The following is a 22,094-nucleotide window of genomic DNA, read 5'->3' as shown; positions in this document are numbered from 1 at the left end:
ACTCCTCTATTCAAGTTTCCAAGGGAATTCAGCCAAGTAATGAGTCGCAATGACTCAATGGACTCCCCTAGAAGCTGTTCTAGCTAGGGACGGCAAAAATCCCCACGGGGAAGGGTATCTTTGGGGATTTTTCCCATTCGGGAAGGGTATGAGAATAATTTCATACCCAATTTCTTATTCGGGGAAGGAACAGGGAAATTTTTTTACCCAATTTCTTATTCGGGGAGGGGACGGGGATGAGGTGGAATCCCCATCCCCTACCCATTTCCCCATTTTAATTTTTAATTTATTTTTTATTTTTTAAAATTACTAGTAAATAAATAATAAAATTTGAATTATAAAATTATAAGTATTGGTAAAAATAAAAAATATTAAAATATTTATATTATTAAACTTTTAGGCCTAATTAACTAATTAAAGTCCTAAATTTTTATTTAGGACATTAAAAAGACCGGACAGATTCTATTAGCCCAAAACTTTTGTTTTAATTTTAATATTTATTAAATATTTTAAACTTAAATCTATTTTTTATTTATTTTTAGATGTTATAATTGCCCACAGCAAATCACAATTTTAATATATAATCTAATATAATATTTGCTCTTGATTTGCTTCGACTTAACTATTGTGTTGTAAAGGGAATAATCCACATTTATAAAGTGTCCACGCCACCATTGAAAAGTTAATTTTGAATTTAAATTTGATTTTATTTGTAACAATTTTGTATTAGGCTATTAATTTGTTCATGATAGTTTGTATCCCTTGCATGATGCGTTACTTACTAATTTAATGTATGTGACTTTTGTAATGGATATTAATGTAATATATATTTCAAACTTTATTTTTATTTAAATTTTTTATTTTAATATGATTAACTCAAAATTAAAAATAAAAAATATATTAATTATTCAGAGATCAGAAACACTCAGAGATCCCCTGTTATTATTCGGGGAGGGAATGAAGATTCTGTTAAATAATTTTGATATGGATGGAGGAGGGACAGGGACATACGCAAAATATCGAAAATGGGTACGGGGAGATTAGTCCCCTCCCCTCCCCTCCCCATTGCCATCCCTAGTTCTAGCGGGGATCAAGTTGGCCAAAGATTCTGGATTCTTGCTTCTTGGATATTAGGGAACTCACAGCTGAGTCAAATCAATTTCGTATCAAACTTTTTCCAAGAAATTGTTACAGAGTAACCCATGCTATGGCAAAATTAGATTTTTCATATTCTGATTACCAAGTTTAGTTGGGAGATCCCCGATGAAATTGTATACTTGTTGTAACAATCTCTGGTTCGGTTTAATATATTTTCTCCATTATTAAAAAAAATAGAAGAAAAAACTTGCTAATATGATTGAGTATAGATTTAGTACTCATCTTTTATCAATTGACTTCTTGTTCAGTGTTGTTACAAACAAATAAGCTGCTGTTCTTTGTGTTTGCTGCTGCTAATACTCTCTGTTTCAGCTTATGATCTTCGGTTTCTTAATGTCTTCTTGGATACTGGACTTCTTTTTCGGCTATTGGCTTTTTGACTTCTTTATGGCTTCTTGCTTGACCTCCAACTTGCTCTGCTTTCTTCTTTGTTGCTCAGCTTCCATATTCCCCTTTTGCCTTTTTCCTTTTTCCTTTTTCCTTTTTCCTTTTCTTACCCCCGCTTTCGTGTCCCTTCATCCTTAGCCTTTTATAGTGAATCTAATAGGTGGTGTCAACCAACTATAGTTATATTTATTACATCTGTCCAGCAACTATTTTTAATTGATATTATCCATTTCAATAATAACCCTCACTTATTTTATTCACTAATATTCAGTTTCTTAGTTGTAAAAGATGACTTCTTGTTCAGTTTCTCAGTTATTTTAATTGTTCCAGTTGTGGTTTTTATCATAAATGGGTTAATTTTCTATTCTAGCTTATAAAATATTATTTCTTCATGTATTCAAAAGTGTGGAATAATCTATAGATTTTTTTTATAAATTATTTGATATCATTATCGTTCGTTTTACACTCTACATTATATTATATTTAAAAATTCAACAAAATAAAAAAAAAACAAAAAAAAGCTGAATGTTGGGCCTCCAAATCCTCCGTTTAAACACTCGCACGTATATTTAAATTTTTTCTCCTTCTTTACTTTTCTCTGTAATGAGAGAAGACTGAATGGTAGTTTTGTGGGCTGCTAGGGCTCTACCTTTTCACTCAAGAGGAGTGCCAGTGGTTTTTTGTTTGGTTTTTTCTCTTATTCTCGTGTCTATAGCTTTTGAGTTGGAGGGTTACAACTAAAATCTGAGAGTTGTCAAGAACAGGGGTCAAATAGCTAAGGGAGAGGGAGTGGTTGGTGAGCGACTTGAAAGCTAGCTTCACCAAACACGACTTTATTACCTAGCCTTTTTTAAAACCATGGATACTGAAGAATTAATACAGAAGTGTCAAGCTATAACCCTTGAAGGTGAGGAGGCAGATAAGTTCATGTTTGAAGGCCAAATGAAAGAAAAGGGGTTTCGAGTAATAGCGGGCTGTTTAGTGGGAAAAATTCTTCTTGCGAGAGGAATCAATCGTGAAGGGCTCAAAACAGCCTTATATCAAGCTTGGCGCACTGTGCGTGATTTCAAGATTGAAAGTCTAGGGAGTAATGTTTTCATGTTCAAGTTTGCTTCAGAAGCGGATAAAAAGAGAGTACTTAATGGAGGACCGTGGCATTTCGACAGAACCCTCATTGTGCTCCAAGAACCAAAAGGCATCGGCAGCATAAAAAAGCAAGCTTTCTCTCATGTTTCTTTCTGGATCTAAATCCATAATGTGCCGCTAATGTGTATGGACAATAGTATCATCCGAGAACTAGGGACAAGAGTGGGAAGGGTTGAAGACATAGGTACGGATGCTCTTGGGGAGTGCTTTGGGGAATTTGTGTGCATTCGAGTTTCAGTTGCCATCACTAAACCTTTGAAGAAGCTCATTGTCCTCAAGCAAGAGGGCGAAGAAGACATCCCAATGCCGGTGGTGTATGAACGATTACCGGATTTTTGCTTTTGCTGTGGGTGTATTGGCCATTAATTCAGAGAATGTACAGAATACAGAGGGCAGCAAAAGGAGGATCTGCCTTTTGGGCCATGGCTGAAAGCGGTGTCATTAGCAGATAGAACAAAACTGAACAGGAACAAAGAAAAATGGAGTAAGGAGCAAGAGAAATCCAAAGGGGAGAATTCAGCATCGGAAAGTGCAGAGCTCTCTAACCCATGTCCACTTTCACCGAATCCGGATGGGGAATCTAGATCTCTACCAAACAAAGATAGCAGGGAAGCTAGTAAAACACCAATGGAAGTGGGACACGTGGAAAAGGAGACTGGAAACGTTGATAAAGGCCAAGGGAGCAAAACGAGACTTCTGCAAATAAATGACAAAAAGCTGCATGGTGCAGCCAAAAGTTCTGAAGCAGCAGGTGTTAAGGAAACAAAAACAGGAAACCCGACAGAGAAAAAGAAATTGGAGGGAAAAGGAAAGGAAGTTGGTGTGGGCCAAAAAATAAAACAAGCCAATGAAACACAAAATGACCAAATGAGTTCTGAAAGGGAAGAGGTGGTTAACGAGCTGGTATCAAAGAAGTCAATGCCCAAATGGAAAAGATGAAAAAACCACGCCCATGACATAAATAAAAAATCAGAAATTTTGGATGGGCCTGCATCTTTAAAACGGTTACACAATGAGGTTAAAAGGGCTAGTCTAGAGAAGAAAAAAGTCAAAGCCGAATTTTCAGCTAAGGAAATATCAAATGCTAACCCAATTAAATCTCTGCAAACAAATTTCAAACTTCGCGGGGAAGCAACAACTATGGAGACTATGGAGGTGCTTGAGTTAACAATGGAAGACATATCGGCGGAGGCTGGTGGCCAGCCCCACCGAAAGCAATGAATATCATAAGTTGGAATGTTCGGGGTTTGGGGAATACTCGAACATTTCATGAACTGAAAAATATTCTCCAAAAATACAGGCCTAGGATTCTTTTTCTCTGTGAAACAAAGTTGAGGCCAGGACAAATGGTGGATTCTGGGAAAAGGTTAGGGTTCGATAATTGTTTTTCGGTGAGTAGAGAAGGCATGGGGGGTGGCTTAGCAATGTTATGGAATGAAGATTTAGAGTTGGAAACAACTTCATACAATAATCATCACATCGACACTATTGTTAGAGGAATTGATGGAAGACAATGGAAATGCACGGGTATTTATAGGCACCCTGAGGCGGGGCAAAAACGGCACACATAGACCTTGTTGAGGCGATTAGCAGGTCTGTTATCTTATCCTTGGATTTACTGTGGTGATTATAATGAAATCCTGAATCTAAATGAGAAAACGGGGGGGAGGGGGGGAATAAGAGAAACTTGAACGCGGTGGCTGATTTTAGAGAAGTGGTAAATGAATGTAATTTGAAGGATATTGAGTATATGGGGTACCCTTTCACGTGGTCAAATAGATGTTTCGGACCTCATTTTGTTGAAGAGAAGCTTGACAAATTTTTTGTGTCAAAGGATTGGGAAACGGGGCCAACCGAGCTGGTGGCGTATAATTTCGACTCGTGGTGCTCTGATCATAGTCCAATTATGCTCAAAATGCAAGTTCGAAGTAGAGGGGTGAGTTACCAGCGAATGAGCAGGAGTAGAGTTCACTACGAGGATTTATGGAGCCCTTATGATGAATGTAAGTGCATTGTGAAAGAAGAGTAGGAAGGGCTGAGTTATGGGGGGAATAGCAATCATGTTCAGTGCTTAAAAAAGGCAGCAAAGAATTCAATGGCGCATTTACAGAGCTGGAGTAGACAGAAATTTGGAGATAAAAAGGCAAAATTAGAGCAATTAAAGAAACGACTTGTAGAGATGAAGTTTAACGGGAAGCAGTACGAAGAAGGAGCTGAAATTCTGCTCACAGAAAGACATATTCAAAATCTGCAAATGGATGAAGAGATATATTGGAGGCAAAAATCAAGAGTAGAGTGGCTTAAAGAAGGGGATAAAAATACTAAGTTTTTTCACTCTAAAGCCTCAACGAGGAAGAAAAAAACCAGGATTTGGGGAGCGATGAATAACCAAAACAGATGGGTTGAAGATGGAGACGAAGTGGTGAAGCAATTTTGTGATTATATTTACAGAATTGTTTACTACTTCAAGCCCTACTACAAATCACATTTCAACTGCTCTCACTGACCTAAGCCAATCAGTCACAGCAGAGATGAATCAACATCTGGACAACCCGTTTACAGAAGAGGAAATCTACACAACTCTCTCTCAAATGAGCCCTACAAAGGCTCCTGGACCAGATGGACTACCGGCTGCTTTTTATCAAAAGCATTGGCAATTTGTCAGGTTTGGAGTCATTAAAACATGTATATATATTCTCAATGATGGCGGCTCTATTGCTCCTTTAAATCATACATATATTGCATTAATCCCAAAGGTTACTAAACCATTGAAAGTGATAGATTTTAGACCTATAAGCCTTTGCAATGTAATCTATAAAATTGTTGCCAAAACTATTGCGAATAGGCTTAAACACATTCTCCATCATGTTATATCCCCAACCCAAAGTGCATTCATCCCAAATAGATTGATTTCCGACAACATTATCATAGGCTACAAATGCTTACACAAAATAAGACATAGCAAAAGGAAAAATCATAGGCTAGTGGCTCTGAAATTAGATGTCAACAAAGCTTATGATAGGGTTGAATGGTCTTTTCTGGAACAAATTATGTTAAGGATGGGGTTTTTGAGGAGGTGGGTTGATTTAGTTATGAATTGCATTACCACAGTGTCTTTTTTTGTCATTGTAAATGGGGTTGCTAAAGGATTTTTCTATCCTCAAAGAGGGCTTAGGCAGGGTTGTCCTTTATCACCATACCTCTTTATTATGTGTGCTGAAGTTTTTTCTAATCTTATTAGACATGCAGAACAAAAAAAGCTTATTCATGGGCTCAAATTCAGTAGAGACTTGTCTATCTCCCATCTACTTTTTGCCGATGACAGCTTAATCTTCACCAAAGCAACTGTGGAGGATTGCAAAAATCTAAAGAAGTTGTTTGAGTGCTATAAGAAGGCCTCGGGACAGATTTTCAACATGGAAAAATCATCCATGTTTTTCAGCAGTAGCACCAAACCAGATCAAGTAGCTATGATCAAGCAAATTTTTCAGCTAAATGTTGTTTCCAAGCACGAAAAATATATGGGATTGCCTTCAATGATAGGGAGGAGGACAAAGAGTTTTTTCAACGAAATAAAACTGAAGGTTTTGAGTAAGATAACCAGCTGGAAGCAAAAGCTTATCTCTTGCGGTGGTAAAGAAATTTTAATTAAAGCAGTGGCACAAGCTGTTCCTACGTATGCTATGAGTGTTTTCAAGCTACCTTTGGGTTTGTGTAATGATATGCAAGGAGCGATAGCTAAATTTTAGTGGGGTTCGACTAAAGAGAAGAGAAGTATTCATTGGTCAAGATGAGAAAACTTGAGTCAAGCTAAAATTAGAGGAGGTTTGGGCTTTAAGGACCTCTCATGTTTTAATCAAGCTCTAGTTGCGAAGCAAGGGTGGAGACTCATTCAAGCCTCTGATTCACTAGTGGCTCGAGTTTTGAAAGTAAGGTACTTTAAGCACTCATCCTTCATGGAATCTAGTTTGAGCTCTAAACCCTCATACATTTGGAGAAGTATATTATAGGGAAGAGAGGTGCTGATAAAATGGTGTAGATGGAGAATTAGAGATGGAAAGCAGATAAATATTTTTAACAGCAACTAGATCCCTAGGCCGACAACCTTTAAGCCCACAACCCCTCCAAATCTGCCCAGTGGAACTTGTGTTGCTGAGTTAATTGATGGAAATAGATGTTGGAATGAACATATCATATATCAATGTTTTGGCAAAGATGATGCAGATCTTATTATGCAAATCCATTTACCGAGACGGCAAAGTGAGGATATTCTGTTTTGGCACTATGATAAGAGAGGTCAATACCTGGTGAAGAGTGGCTATCAAGTGGCGTTAGGACAAAAGCACAAAGGCATTCCTAACTGCTCCAACCTGAACCCAAGCCAGTGGAACGTCATATGGAAGCTGAAGATTCCTGAAAAAGTAAAGATTTTTCTTTGGAGAGTAGCCAAGAATATCTTGCCTACAGCAGAAAACCTATGGAAGAAAAGAGTAATGCGGGAGGCCATCTGCCCAGTGTGTAGGAGTGGGTGGGAGAATACAGTTCATGCTCTTGTGGACTGCAAAATCGCTAGAAAGGTTTGGAAAAACTCACCTCTGGGAAGTGTCCTTCAAGGGGCTAATTTTCCATATGTCATTACCCTTTTGCATTCTGCACATTTTCAGCAAAAGAATATGAGTGGTGAACTGGTAGCTTTTTTATTGTGGATTATTTGGAGTGCTAGAAATAATCTCATTTTCAAAGGAAAATATGATGACCCGGTAATATTGATGGCTAAAGTTGTTACAGTTGCTGAATCTGTCAAAAGAATAAAGCAACCAGAAGAGGAGTTCTTAGCAGACCAAAACAATGTTCAACAAAGTCAATGGAGTCCACCCGAAGAAGGATGGCTTAAGGTAAATGTTGATTCTGCTATGGATGGGGTGAATTATCTTGCTGGGCTGGGAGCAGTAGTTAAAAACCATAAGGGAGAAACAGTTGCTGTAGCTGTCAGCACATTTAAGAGCTCAGGAGATGTGGAGTTGAGTGAGGCAAAAGCTGTTTTGTGGGGAATGCAGGCAGCTGCCAAGGCAAGGGCAACTTCAGTTATCTTAGAGTCTGATTCTAAAAGGGTGATAGAGCTAATCAATAACAAGAGAAGCACTTTGACAGAGACCTTTTGGGTGATTTTTGACATTCTAGAAGCCAAGAAAATCTTTCAGAATTTTAAAGCTCAGCACGTCCCTAGGATGTGTAATTTTTTAGCGCATGATTTGGCAAAGTTGGCTTTAAAAAAGTCAGACCCTTGTATTTGGCTGAATGAATTTTCAGAGGATGTTTTGTTTCTTTTTTCTTAATTCAATGAAAGGTGTACTTTCTTTCCAAAAAAAAAAAAAAAAAAATCCTCCGTTTAAACTGGTATCAAGCCTCTCAGGTTTTTTCCACTTGCTGTCTATCTCACGGGATATGAACAAAGTTTGAACAAATATATTATAAACAGAAAAGATAAAATAAAACAACATATCGCATTTAAATATGTCCTTTCAGCTAGTTCGGTAAATCTATTTAGGAAAATATAACAGGACACAAAGCTAAACAATATTTTAGCAAGATTAATTTCTCATAATTATTTCACAAATATGGACTATAGAGATTTTTTAATTTTGAATCAATAACTCTTAAACAATTCTCACCTTAACAAATATAAGTTTCTAAAAAGTTAAATTATTGAACAATCAACAATCGCTGTTAGATACATTATTTTAGACAGAATAATGATCAAGTATACAGCCATAATATTTGCTAATTTAACCATATAACGTTTGTTAATCAAAGGCTATTTCTTATGACCAACGAAAAATCAGTTCAAGAAAAAATCCAAAATTGCCAAGGTGAAACGAAACAAAACGCCTCTATATCACATTCAGAGTTTAGAGTATATCTTCCTTCAATATTTTGAAATAACCGCCAATATTCCATCAAATTTTAATATATTTTAGCAAACTCCAATATCCCATGAAACTTAAAAAATTTTGAAATAATATCTACCACTCAAATTTATAGCAACCTCTCCTTAATTTTTTATACCATAATAAATGATCGCGAAGTTTTAAAAATACACATAAACATTAATTTCGTGAACTGGATCACATCAGAAACATCAGGAAAGTTTTTATTCATGAACAAGTAATGTCTAAGCGTAGCCGTTTGTTGTAATTAATTAAATTGCACCAGAGCAAGGCTTTATTACAAAATTGAATATGAAATTATAAATTTTTGTGTTAAATTTCTAATAATCTATTTTGTTCCAATTGTAATTGTTAAATGTGAAAAATGGTTATTTTCTATTCTAAGTTAATAAATACTCCTCAGCCGTCGTATGGAATTTTATAGATTTATTTTATTTCTGAACTTGATATAAAATTTTCTTTTAGTTATATTCAAAATTTGCGCAAATATTTAAAATAATTGAACTTAAAAACTAAATTCTTTGGAAAATCAGATTCAATATTTCAAATTAAAGGGCTGTCAAATTCAGCTTGTAATTTAAATCATTCAATTAAAACTTTTAAACTTGGTAATGTAATTGAGTACAGATTTATATACACCTCTCTATTATCAGTCGACTTCTTGTTCAATTTCACACTTACCTTAATTGTTCCAATTGTGGTTGTTATCATAAATAGGTTAATTTTCTATTCTAGCCTATAAATTATTCACCTTCATGAATTCCAAAGCGTGGGATGATCTATAGATTTTTATTTTATTTTTTTAATATCAACTATCAAGAACAGACAAATGCTAATCCTGCTGCTCAGCTGGAATAAGGAGGGCCAAGCTGTCACGCCATGTCAGCTGACACTAGCATATTGAGTTAAGGGTCCTTCTATCTTACATACATGTAAGATACATTCCTCTCACATGAATAGTGTGTGGATCCCACACATGCACTATTCATGTGAGAGGGATGTATCTTACATGCATGTAAGATAGGGATTGCCTTGAGTTAAAAGTACTTATCAACTCTGCAACTTGGAGCATTTCACTTGAGCTTTGTTAAAATAGAAATTTATAGTGACTCTATGTTGTGGCATAGAGTAAGTTGCATCACAAGGGATGAAGTTTCCCTTGAAATCCAAGATACATAACATTTAGGAATCCATGGATCTTAAATTACTAATGAAACGATCCCCGACAATTGATTAGTTAAAAACTCACCTACCAAAAGGTTTTAAAGTAAATGCAAGGGTTTTTATGGTAAAGAATCAGTCACCCTATTTTCCATATCCTAATTGCAAGAATTAACACCTTAAGAAAATCAGATACTATTACTATACATGAAACTCAGTTTTTTATACTTGACAACCAAAACTCAATCATTTTCATATAATTCTCCGGCAACTGTTTCTGGAACATAACCACATAATTTCAAATCAAAAGAAAGAAGCTCTAACATTGAATAGATGTGCTCTGACTCTATATGCGACCTATCGCCAGCCATAAATTCATGAATGCCACTCCCAATCTCAATTGAACTAAGTCCTGGCTTCTTCTGTATACCACGACCCTTCATTGTTCTCCTAATCTTACCCGCACCATCCCATTTTCCAACAGCCGCATACATATTCGCAAGAAGCACATAATTGGAATCAACGCCAGGATCCAAGTCTACTAGATACTTCATTAATCTTTCTGCTAAGATGATATCACCCTTAGTCCTACATGCTGCCAGCAATGAACCCAACACAACTTCATTTGGCTTCATCGGCATATTTTCTACGACATTTAATGCATCCTCCAATCTCCCTGCACGGCTATAAAGATCCACTATGCAACCATAATGCTCAATCCGAGGAGAGACTCTATAAATTTTCTTCATAATGTCAAAATATCGAAGTCCGTCTTCAATTAAACCAGCATGGCTACAGGCAGTTAGTGCCCCTGTGAAACTGACTCCATCTGGTTTGAACCCTTCTTTCTGCATCGAATTGAAATACTCCAAAGCTTCCCCCACGAACCCGTTAACTGCAAAACCCACAATAATCGAGTTCCAAGACACTAATGTTCGCTTATGCATCCTTTGAAACACTTGACGAGCAAATTCAATGCAGCCGCATCTAGAATACAAATCAATTAACGTATTACATACCTTGACATTGTCTTTAAAGTCTTGCTTTAGAACATATCGATGTATCCACAAGCCTATACCAAGCGTCCCGACATTGGCACACGCATTTAGAACTGAAATAATGGTTACATAATCTGGCTCCACCCCAGAAATCTGCATTTCTCGAAAACACTCCAGTGCTTCCTCAAAATAACCCCTCTTAACAAACCCATTAAGCAAAGCAGTCCAGGAAATCGCATCCCTCACAGGCATTTCATCAAACATTCTAACTGCAGATTCAATATCCCCACGCCTCATGTACCCATCAATCATTGCATTCCAAGTAAACGAACTTTTAACTCTCATCGCATCAAAAACCACCGTAGCCAAATCCATTCGACCAAATTTGGCGTACATGTCCAAAAGTGCGGTGCCTACCATCACATTATTTCTATCCAACCCCAGTTTACAAACAAGCCCATGAATCATCGCACCTAAAAACAAGCATTGCGATGGAAAATCAGCGCAACCCGAAAGAAGGGTGATGAAAGTGATGTGATTCGGATTGGTGCCGTGGAGTGTCATGCGAGTAAACTCTAAAGCGGCTTCGGCTATGCGGCCGCTGCGGCAATGGCGAGATATAGAAGAGGTCCATTGAACTGTAGGGTTTACAGTGGATTTGCTGTTGTTAGTTTGTATAGAGATTTGGGGTGTAGTTGTGAGGTTTTGGTTGGGGTTTTGTTGATGCGGAAGAAAAGGTTGAGGGAGAATCGTTGCTGTGGCGGAAGAGTTCATTTGTTTTTTGAAATACCGTTAAAAGGATAAGAGGAGGTTAACAAATGAAAACTTTGGATAATTATTATTTGGCCCCTCAAATTTTATGATATTGTATACAACCAAATTTCGGTGGCCCAAAATTCGGATAAAGCAGTTCGTTTCTTTAGTGGAGAGACGGTGAGGTGAGCCATCGATCGGTTCGGCAATATTTTTGAGGAATGCTTTGGGGGGCTAAGCATAATTGAGGTTCTTGGTGGTTTGAGGGAGTTGGAGATGAGTGTTATGAGAGTTTAGAGAGCATGCGATAGAGCTCAGGATGACTAAAGGGTAGCCTAGGTAAGTACGGTAAAACTAAAAAAAGATCATCAAAAGAAAATCAAGGGTAGTTAAGGTGAGTTTAGGGAGGCTCAAGAGAGCTTATTTGCGAAATATGACTTGGAAACAAAATCTAACAAAATCATGTATAAATATAAACAACTCACGAGATTTTACGCATCATTCTAAAAGAATAATTCATCTTCAATCTTCAATCTACTATATAAATATAGATTATATGAGATTTTTACGTTATCCAAGATAAAAGACATAAGATAATTAATAATATAGAGATGAGAGTGTTGATTCAAGATAGAGAGCTCCAAATATTGGAGAATATGTTATTTATATAATAGAGGCTAATGTGAATCATGGCTCATTAGTAGTCATTTTACTGGTGAAAGGAGTAATAAAACTTAATGCCAAGTATCATGTTTTTACAGGTTTTTTCAAGTTACATTTATTATACCTTACAATTGGAAAAAAAGAATGTAAAAATGAGTAACTGAGTAGTGAGATTAGGTGGTGTGGGTGAATTTTATCTCATTGTTAATTAAATAAAATATAACTTAGGAAGACCTTGTTTTTATCGCTATACATTTAGGAAGATAAAAAAAAAAGGATAATTTTTAAGTTTTTATCTGATGACTCAAGAATTCAGAAGAACTAAGAATTCTGGCTTTACCTTCTTCTCCAATATCATGGAAAATGTTTTACTTGATTGGATATCCTTGCGAGCTTTGAACCTAAATATATTATTACGAGAATTACACTTTAACTTATTATTCATCTTCCCTCTTTCCCTAGCATCATTCATCTTAAAATATCTAGCTTTGTATCTATGTCAAGAGACCTTAATGGAGTTGGAGATCTCCAATAAAAAAATATAGTGTAATGAAAATCTTCATGTAATGGAATTACTTGATGCAATTGACAAAACTGAAAGATGAAGTGGGCAGTTACGTTATGAGTAATATACATGTAGTGTTGTTGAATGAGTGTTTTAGTCGAAAATCAATGAGTAATTATAAATATTATTTTGATTGTATTATTATGATTATTGATTATTTTCTTAATTGGTCTTTAATTAATAATAATAATAATAATAATAATAATTATTATTATTATTATTATTATTATTAATACAACCAATAATATCAGTATGCATGTTAATATCATATTAGTGTTTGGACTTACTTGAGTTTGGGTTTAGGATCATTATTGGGCCTAATTTGCAAATTGCTTTTATGTCAAGCCCAATTGAGCCCAACTAAGCCCACTAGCAAGAAAACCATAACTATTAATGGATAAAAGAAACGAGAGCTAGCTCCCCATTTTCATAGCCATTTGAGATTGAAGAGCGAATGGCAAAGCTTTTTCTTGATTTTTATCACTCAAGTAACAAAGTTGTTAGAAAATTGTAGATGTGTTTAAGATATGCATTTCTATGATATTTGGGAATTATATTTCTTATATAAATTTAGAAATTACTGCATATGATCTCTAAGATATATTTGAGGATGTTGGACCTTTAAGTTTGTGCAACTTTTATGTTTGATCTTACAACAAAGAAGTTCTACGCTATTATTCTTTCAAGTGAATATGGAATTAATGCACAATGTTTGTTTTTGTTTCCTTTCAGGGGTTTAATGTGTTTTAGGATCAAGGACTGTCTTTGCTCTCATTTTGGGGATTCGTTGTGTTTTAGGATTAAGGATTGTTCTAAGAGCTAGAGGAAGAGGCTAGCCAAATGTGATGACAATAAATACAAAAATTGTATCTTTATTAGCTTTTGGGGGGTTCATTTTGTTTTGATCGAGGATCATTCTAAGAGTTAGAGAAAGAGGTTGAGCACTTATAGTATACATATATGATACTCACCTTAAACTTATATTTTGAATTATGTTAATTAAAAAAAATTCTTATTTCAGACTAATTAAATGAATTTGGGGAAATAAATCTTTTTAGATATATTACATAAGAATAATCAAGATGAATCGAGGATGCATTAGTTTGAGGAAGATATTAATCAACAACGTAGTAAAGGGGCCACGCCATTTTCTTATTTGCATTCATGGCAAGACAACAAGCATATATAGAAGAACTAGAATAGAGATAATCTAGTGCTTTTGACTGTTATGCGTTCATAAGGGCAAGTCAGGCAATGATGCATCTACGAAGTAGAGGAAAAGGTTGGCCAAATGTGATGACAAGAAATACAAAAGCTGTGTCTTTGTGTCCCTTTTGGGAGTGCATTGTATTTCTGTATCAACGATCGGTCGAAGAACAAGAAGGTTGAGCACATCTAACAAACATGTGGCTCTCACTTTAACTTATATTCTCAGTTACGGTAATTTGTTGAGAAAAAAACCACGAGACATTAATAATAATAAGTAAAAGTAAATCCTTATGTAAGACTAACTTAAAGAATTTGGGAAATGGAGGATGTATGATGTGTGTGTGTGTATATATATTTATATATAATCATTTTTAGGTGTGAGCGCCTGTATTTTTTTTAAATGTGGGCACGTTGTTAAATCGTGTGTTTTGATAGTATTATTAAAATCTGACTCTATTAAATCTTATGATTTAAAAGCATGTCTGCATGGAAAAAAAATGAGTCCACCTGCAGTAAAAAAAAGACTCTCTCTCTCTCTCTCTATATATATATATTTAGGTAAATCTTGAACAACAACAAGCCAAAAGTACCACGGTGTATTCTTAGCTATATTAATGACAAAGGAGCAAGCATAGAAGAACTTAGAAGATGGCTAATTAATGTTCTACAATGGTTATATATTTATACGAGCACATCATGCAATTACGTATCTATCAGATCATACTAATTAATTTGTGAATTTTGGTGTGTTTCTATAAGAATCCAGCAATATATATATTTTTAGTATTAGAGCTTCTTGCCGTATTCAGTGATGTGATAAATACATTAAAGTCAAAATTTTTAAAAGTTTATAACTAGGGGATATTATTTCAATTTTTTTCTTGAATGATAGAGTTCTTATTATTTTTCTAAAATCTTTGTATAAACAAGCTTTTTAACATCTCATTAACAAATAAAAACAACCATTTCTACGTGTAATTTTTGATATATTTTTTAATCCATTTATCCTTAATTTTTCACGTGCCTATCTTAAAAAAAATTTGCTGAAACATATCTTGAAATTCTCGATTGACAATTTAAGTAAGAGGTTAAAAAATAAATTTAAATTTTGTCCATTCCTTATCTTTATTTTTTTTTTTAAAAGTCCCGATTCAGAAAATTACTCCAAAGTCGAAAGCTCTCCTCTTTGTTCAAGGATGACTCCAAAATCGAAAGTTCTCCACTTTGTTCGAGGATGAGACAATAAGACATTAGTCACCGACCCAAAGAGTGGTTCACAGATTAGTTACTACTAATTAAAATAATCAAATTTTATTAAAATTGTTGTGTGTTTCTATTGGAAATTAAATTGCGATATGTGTTTGATTAAGAAGTTTACATGCTAAATCAAGTTAATAGACATACATCAATATGGAATCTATATGATTTAATTAAATTTATGATTTAATTTAAGCAAAAACAGAACCAAATGGTTAGAAAAGGGGGAAAAATAAACAATTATGGAATCTACAAGTTTCAATTATAAACTTCTTAAGAATACAAAAAAAGAAAAAAAGGAAGAAAAAAATATGCTTAATAATTCACGAGAGAGTACACCCGGTGGGACTAGAAGAGTAGAAGATCAAGGCTTTCCTTTCCTTGATTTCTTTACCAAAAATGGTCGCTAAAAAAGAAATTTGCAGTTAAGGTACGCAAACTGAAATTTGAGTGAGCAGTTAGGACCTTGAAATTGTATTGTAGGTTGCTAAAAAGTCAAAAAGAGACTTCAGTTCATTTTTCTGCAAATGGGAAAATATGCTTAGAGCAGCAAAAGACAACCAAAAGCTTGACAGTATGCATGCTCCATGTTTTCGAATAGCATTAGTTGAATATTTATCAACTATTAATCTGTTCTGCTCAAATGGCAGAATTTGGAACAATCAGAGCATGATTCAAAATGACATGAATCCTTTGTAAATTAAGCGACAAAGAAATATTAAAGATATACGCGTTGCAGTTCCGACTAATGAAAAAAAACGTGAAATCAACATCTCTATCTATCTACAGGAATATATCATTGTTTGCAAGGTTCAAGAAACAAATCCCAAAACCTCAAATGAATTATAATGAACACTTGATTTTAATTCATTGTAGTGTATGCAATAACCTATATGCAATGCTTGATATTGATATTCCTGATCCAGAAAACATCTAATGGCACGAAGAAGGCGAGCAGCATATTTAACGAAATCTTGACAGGATTCATTATTATCTGCTCTAGAGTTACCTTCACTCATCGGCCATCAGAAGAAGTGAAGGACTCTGCAAATCCAGTTGGCCTAGCTGGTATGCTTCCCTTGCTGTCCTCGAGATTAGGATAGCTTATCTCTTTGCTTTCTGCTTCCTGCCAAACCTTCAACATCTGGGGAAGTGGGAGGCTATAATCAATTCCGGAACAACACTCTGATTCATCAGTAATTGGTCTCCATTTCTCAACCAGCGGGGATAGCACATTCACCACATGGCCCATATCAGGCCGATGATATGGCTCCCTTGCAGTGCAATGTCCAGCTAGTTCAGCCACGATGGAGATGCTCTCAAAGGTTTCTTCATTTACTTCAAGAGCTGGATCAATCGCAGCCTTAAATTTCTCTTTGCTTGATTTGATTCGCCAAAACCACTCAGCCAAGTAACGACTTTCTTCTGGGCGCTCCTCATCAAGTGCTGCCAACCCAGTCAAAAGTTCCATTAAAACCACTCCATAGCTGAAGACATCAGCTTTTGTTGTGATTTTCCCCATCACTAAAACAAAAAGAATCTGAGTTAGTGGGAATAAAGACACATCATTGCGAGATTATAGAACTACTTGAGGAAAGTAAAATATTGGAGTCATATTAGAAGGCTATTACCAAGATTCTCAACATTTGATGGTCATAACAATTGACACCAGAAAAGTTCCAAGTATAATCAAGCAATTTAAGACCAAAACGGCATTGTGTTAATAATCATCAGTCTCTATACTATGTTGTTGTTCTTCAAACAACTACATGGATGCATGTTTGATATTCCATAGGTGTTAAAAGTAAGAATTGGGGAATCCCCACTTATTGCTTGATCTCAACCATAATGCTCTTTGGCCCAACAATAAAATTACAAAACAAAGTACATTTCATGGATACCTCGAACAAGAATGGATGCATATTTATAGGGATGGCAATGGGGTGGGGTGGGGTGGAGAGGCCTACCCCATTAAAAATTTTGCCTCCATTCCTCACCCCATTCCCCAATAAATTTAGAGGGATGGGGATGGGAATTCCCATCCAGGGAATGATTTCCCCATTCCCACCCCATTCCCCATTTATTTATTTTATAGTAGATATAGATACATAATTTCAATAAATTAAAAATTAAAGACTCAAATAAAAATCTTTATCATATTATAAAGTATTTAAATTATTTTAAAAAAATTTCCTAATGTTTGAAATAATATCTAGATATGATATCAAAATTGAAAAATGTTTGAAGAGATCAATATCTTAAAAGAGAAATGAAAGCATAACAATGTTTTAGGGTTGAATAAAAATTATATTGTAGGGTTTTCTTTTAGTTATAGTCCATTTATATAAAGTAAAAAGAAAAAGAAAATTTATTAACTAGTATTGTAATAGATAAAACAAAAATTAGAAAAAATATTCATATATAATGAGGATTGGGGTAGGGAGTACAAAACCAAACCTCACCCCATCAAAAATTTAGGGATTATTTTTCTCTCATTCCCCACCCCATTCCCCGAAAATTATTCAAAATTCACCCCATTTGGGGTGGAGCTCCAAGGGGCCCCAAACCCATGGAGAATTTTGTCATCCCTACATATTTATCACAAATTTAGACAGTTTAGCTGGACAGATAGAATACCCCAGCTATTAGAGGAAGAGCAATAACAAGATCACCATGCATAAAACAAATATAAAAACAACTGTGATGATATAAATAATCAATTTAATGTGCCATGTTTTGACTATTTTAGCTGGTTCATCTTCTAGTGCTTCTCCACCAGGATACATAATGAGAAACAAACTTATAACTATTGAACTATCTTTAACATTTGACAGAGCAAAATTAACAAAAAAGTTTTCCTGCCAGTTTGTCTGTTATTACACACTATAAAAATATGACCTAGAGCCAACTTGACTATTATCACAATAATGAGAGATCGGTGAAAACTGAGTTGTCAAAACTGTACAAACTACAAACGACTTGAAAAGCAACAAATTGTTAAATGTCATTTTAGACTGAAAAACATGGGATAACTTGCAAGATCCAGAAGCAGAAAAGATTATTTTCTGATAGTTATAACTGTATTTTAATGAGATTTTCAAATACTCAGAACCAATACCAGTGGTGATACACATAGTTGTGACTGAGGTTTTGAAATAAGAGATCTTACCAGCATATTCCGGTGCAAGGTACCCAAATGTCCCAGCAAGCCTAGTAACGACAGACTTCTCGCCATCTGGAGCAAGTTTCACCAATCCAAAATCTGAAACTTTTGCCCGAAAGTCATCATCCAAAAGAATGTTGGAAGATTTGAGATCTCGATGTATAAAGGTCTGGCGAGCAAGACAATGAAGATACTCCATTCCTCTAGCAACGTCCAATGCAATGCTGAGCCTCCTCGTCCAAGATAGAGGCTTCAACTGCAGCTTCTCCCATTGGAAAAGATGTCTGCTTAGAGCACCATGAGGCATGTACTCATATACCAGAAGCCTCTCATTGCCTTCAATAGAATAACCCAAAAGAGAGACCAGATGTCTGTGCCGGACCTTAGAAAGAACAGCTATTTCAGATTGAAATTCATCCAGTGCTTTGGTGGTTGTCACGCCAGCCTCCATTCTCTTGACTGCAATTTTTGTTCCATCTTCCAGTTCACCCTTATAAACAGTTCCAAAGCCACCTCGGCCAAGCTCATTTTCCTGTGCAAAATTTTGAGTAACTTTACGAAGAACTTGAACAGATATGACCAGATTCCCCGACTCAATCACATGAGAGTTCTCTGTTGCCCCACTATTAGTACTCCCAGAACTAGCCACAGTTTGACTGGATAAACTTCTTGCGGTGTCATTTGAAACAGCAATCTTAACCATGTTTTCAGGATCAGATGGGTCTCTTGGGTGAACCACAATGGAACCAGGAGCCTCCAAAGTGCCTTTCCTCTTCTTACAGCAATATATAGAGAGAAGAATCACCACAAGAACCACAGTTACAACAACTGATATTCCAACAACAACCAGTAGCTTCAATCTTTTGGTACTTTTACGTTGGGGCTGTACATGGATAGAAGAACGATTAGAGTTCGGGTGTGTTATTGGAGAAGGTGGACTGTTACCAGATGATGGTGATTGTTCCCTGCCTGATGACGTGTGGTTTGAAGGAGATTGTGAACCAGGAGGGGTGGGGCTGCTAACAGGGCCAGGGGAGGTGGGTGCCTGAGTATGATTAATTCCACCAACCAAAAGAGGATTTCCGTCAATAACAAGCTTTACAGTGTCATGAAATTCAGGCAGTGGAGGCTTAATATTGTTGTCACTTACATCCAACAGTCTCAAAGACTTCAATTCCGTAAAATTATTAGGAACTGTACCACTTATACTATTTTTTCCAAGCCTAATTTCAATCAGTGAATCTAAATTTGCAATCGAAGGACTAAGAGTACCAGTGAGATTATGTCTAGGCAAATTAATTATAGAAACCTTAGAATTTGAAGTACAACTCAAACCCAACCATGGTCCTTGGCATGGATCATTACCAGGCCATTGAGAAACAAGATTTACAGGATAATTCACACCACCAAGAAAATCCAATAATACATTAACATCAGGGGCACATTCAATACCAGGTTCAGATTGACAAAATGAATTCGAATCGTAAGTCACGTTACCAGCCTTGAACTTTGGTATTGGACCCATCAGCAGATTATTGTTCAAGACCAAGTTATCCAGCTCCATATTGGCCAAGCTTTTAGGAATCAACCCAACAAGCTGGTTCCTATTGAGATTGAGATCTTTCAAAGAGGACAAAGTTCCAATATCCTCCGGGATAGTCCCCGTAAACTGGTTCCCATGAAGCCATAGCTGCGTTAAAGAAACCATTTTGGCAACAACATCAATAGGACCAGTCATGCCACCAGCATCTTGATCATTCAACCACAAAATCTGCATCAAAGATTGCCCAAAACTTGCTGGAATCACACCAGACAGCCTATTATAAGACAGCTTCAGTGCAGCAAGTGATGGCAATGTGCCTAGAAAATCTGGCACTGGACCAACCAAGTTACAATTTATCAAAGATAGATTTGTCAACTGAACTGAATTTGCCAAACTATCGGGAATAGACCACCCAAAAGTCTTGTTAAAAGGATTATAATCCAATGCCAAGACACGTACACTACTAAGTCCATCAAAAAAATCCGATGGGATGGTATCAAATTCATTGAAATCTAAGTAAGCAAACTCCAATTCTGACAAGCCACTGAAAGTGGGCAACTTTCCATTAAATTTGTTCCTTTGAAGACCTAAATTGTAGAGCTTTGTGAGCTGGTTAAAGTTTTGAGGAAGAGGGCCTTTGAGACCAAGATTTTGGACCTGAATTTGGGTGACTCTGTTACCAGAACAGAACACATGAGGCCATGGAGGAGGACCACAGGGATCATCACCATTGGCTGGCCACTTCAGAAGCTCAGGATTTTCCAAGCCATTCTTGAAATCATTCAGAATTTTCAAGTCATTGGGATCTGTGGCACTGTTAGCCACACCGACAACAAAATACAAAACAAGAACAACGGAGAATCTTACATGATCCATAGAAGCCCCCGAAAAGAAAAAAAAAACATTAACTAAATTCCCAAGAAAAGTTCAAAACAAACAAGGAATATAAAACGCACATGAATGATTCAAGAAGAAGCAAACCCAGAAAGAAAATTTGGGATATTTGGGAAGTTTGAGATGGAGACAAGAACAATGGGATTAATTTTCAGCTTTTAGAGGTTTTTATCCAATTCATGTGACAACATCCCAAGAACCCTTAATACAATTGATGACTAGTCTTAGTCTATCCATAACTGCTCTCTCTCTCGCAACGACACACAAACACTGTCACACTCGCTCTCGCTTTCATTTGCTTTCCGTCTTCCGCTTCACTTTTATGGTTTAAGCTTTGGCTCATAACATTTAGATCCCTGCATTTTGGAAGAAGCATTAATAAAAATGCAGTTTTATATTCTTTTCCACGTGTTCCTACTAAATTTCTGGTATTATGAACGATTTGTAATTTATTCATTATATATAGATTTAAATCATACAAAACCATATGCCTAATATTTTTTTAATCCATATTTGGTACTTATTCTAAATATAAACTATAAGTTAATGTGTCCACTAAAGGTTTCTAATGTATCAACTATCTACACTCTAATATAATATATTATAATCGACACTAATAAATTCAATTTTATATATTTTATATAATGTCATTAACATTTTTTTAATGAAATCAATTATTTAATTGTGTTATCCTTTACAAGTCTAAAACAAATAGAATAAGTACCCAAATTAGTTGATTTCATAGACAAGGCGGTTAAATCATTTAATTTTGTTAATGTTATTAAATCATTTAATTTTATTAATGTAAGTTGACTGTAGCCTGTAGGGACTGTACGAAGACAATTATAAATTATGCTCCTACCTAATATTTTGTCCAAATCATGGATCTACAAACAATTTAGGGGTATAAATTAAATGACGGTATTGGCCTTGAAATTTGTGGCTCTACTTGAGTACCGACAGAGCAATGATGTTTTCATGTGTTGGTGACGTGGCATTTTAAATTCAAAATTAGGCAAATTATCAGACGAAAATAATTCCATAATTAGTAAAATAAAATGTCGGAAGGAAAATTTGGGCCCCAGTAGACTACGGGGGTACTCACGGCGGCTTGTTCGAGAAGCAAAGCGCCGCTAATTTCGGTTTTATAGATTTTTCTTCTTTTTTTATTTGTCGGGAATTTTTATTTTTATTTTTTAATTTTTTTAACGTAATAAAATTGCAGACATCATGGTTAATAGGGTGTTCA

The 22,094-nt window shown here is 35.6% G+C and overlaps 2 protein-coding genes across 2 annotated transcripts; both read right to left on the bottom strand.

Moving 5' to 3' along the window:
• Window positions 1–9,919: 9,919 nt before the first annotated feature.
• LOC102609207 (pentatricopeptide repeat-containing protein At1g05750, chloroplastic) lies at window positions 9,920–11,778 on the bottom strand. The gene has a single exon (XM_006481475.4). The coding sequence runs from the start codon at window positions 11,570–11,572 to the stop codon at window positions 10,043–10,045; it is 1,530 nt and encodes a 509-aa protein (XP_006481538.1). The 5' UTR covers window positions 11,573–11,778; the 3' UTR covers window positions 9,920–10,042.
• A 4,057-nt stretch (window positions 11,779–15,835) lies between these two features.
• Window positions 15,836–21,149, bottom strand: LOC102609770 (receptor-like kinase TMK3). Its single transcript, XM_006481476.4, has 2 exons — window positions 18,415–21,149; window positions 15,836–16,769 (listed from the first exon to the last, which is right to left on the bottom strand). Exons 1-2 carry the CDS (start codon window positions 20,825–20,827, stop codon window positions 16,261–16,263), a joined length of 2,922 nt encoding a protein of 973 aa, XP_006481539.1. The 5' UTR covers window positions 20,828–21,149; the 3' UTR covers window positions 15,836–16,260.
• Between the last annotated feature and the right edge of the window lie 945 nt (window positions 21,150–22,094).

Source organism: Citrus sinensis, chromosome 8 (genome assembly GCF_022201045.2).
Source record: "Citrus sinensis cultivar Valencia sweet orange chromosome 8, DVS_A1.0, whole genome shotgun sequence".
Classification (NCBI taxonomy): Eukaryota; Viridiplantae; Streptophyta; class Magnoliopsida; order Sapindales; family Rutaceae; genus Citrus; species Citrus sinensis.
The sequence above is the reverse complement of the archived record's forward strand: the minus strand, read 5'-3'. Positions and strand labels throughout refer to the sequence as shown.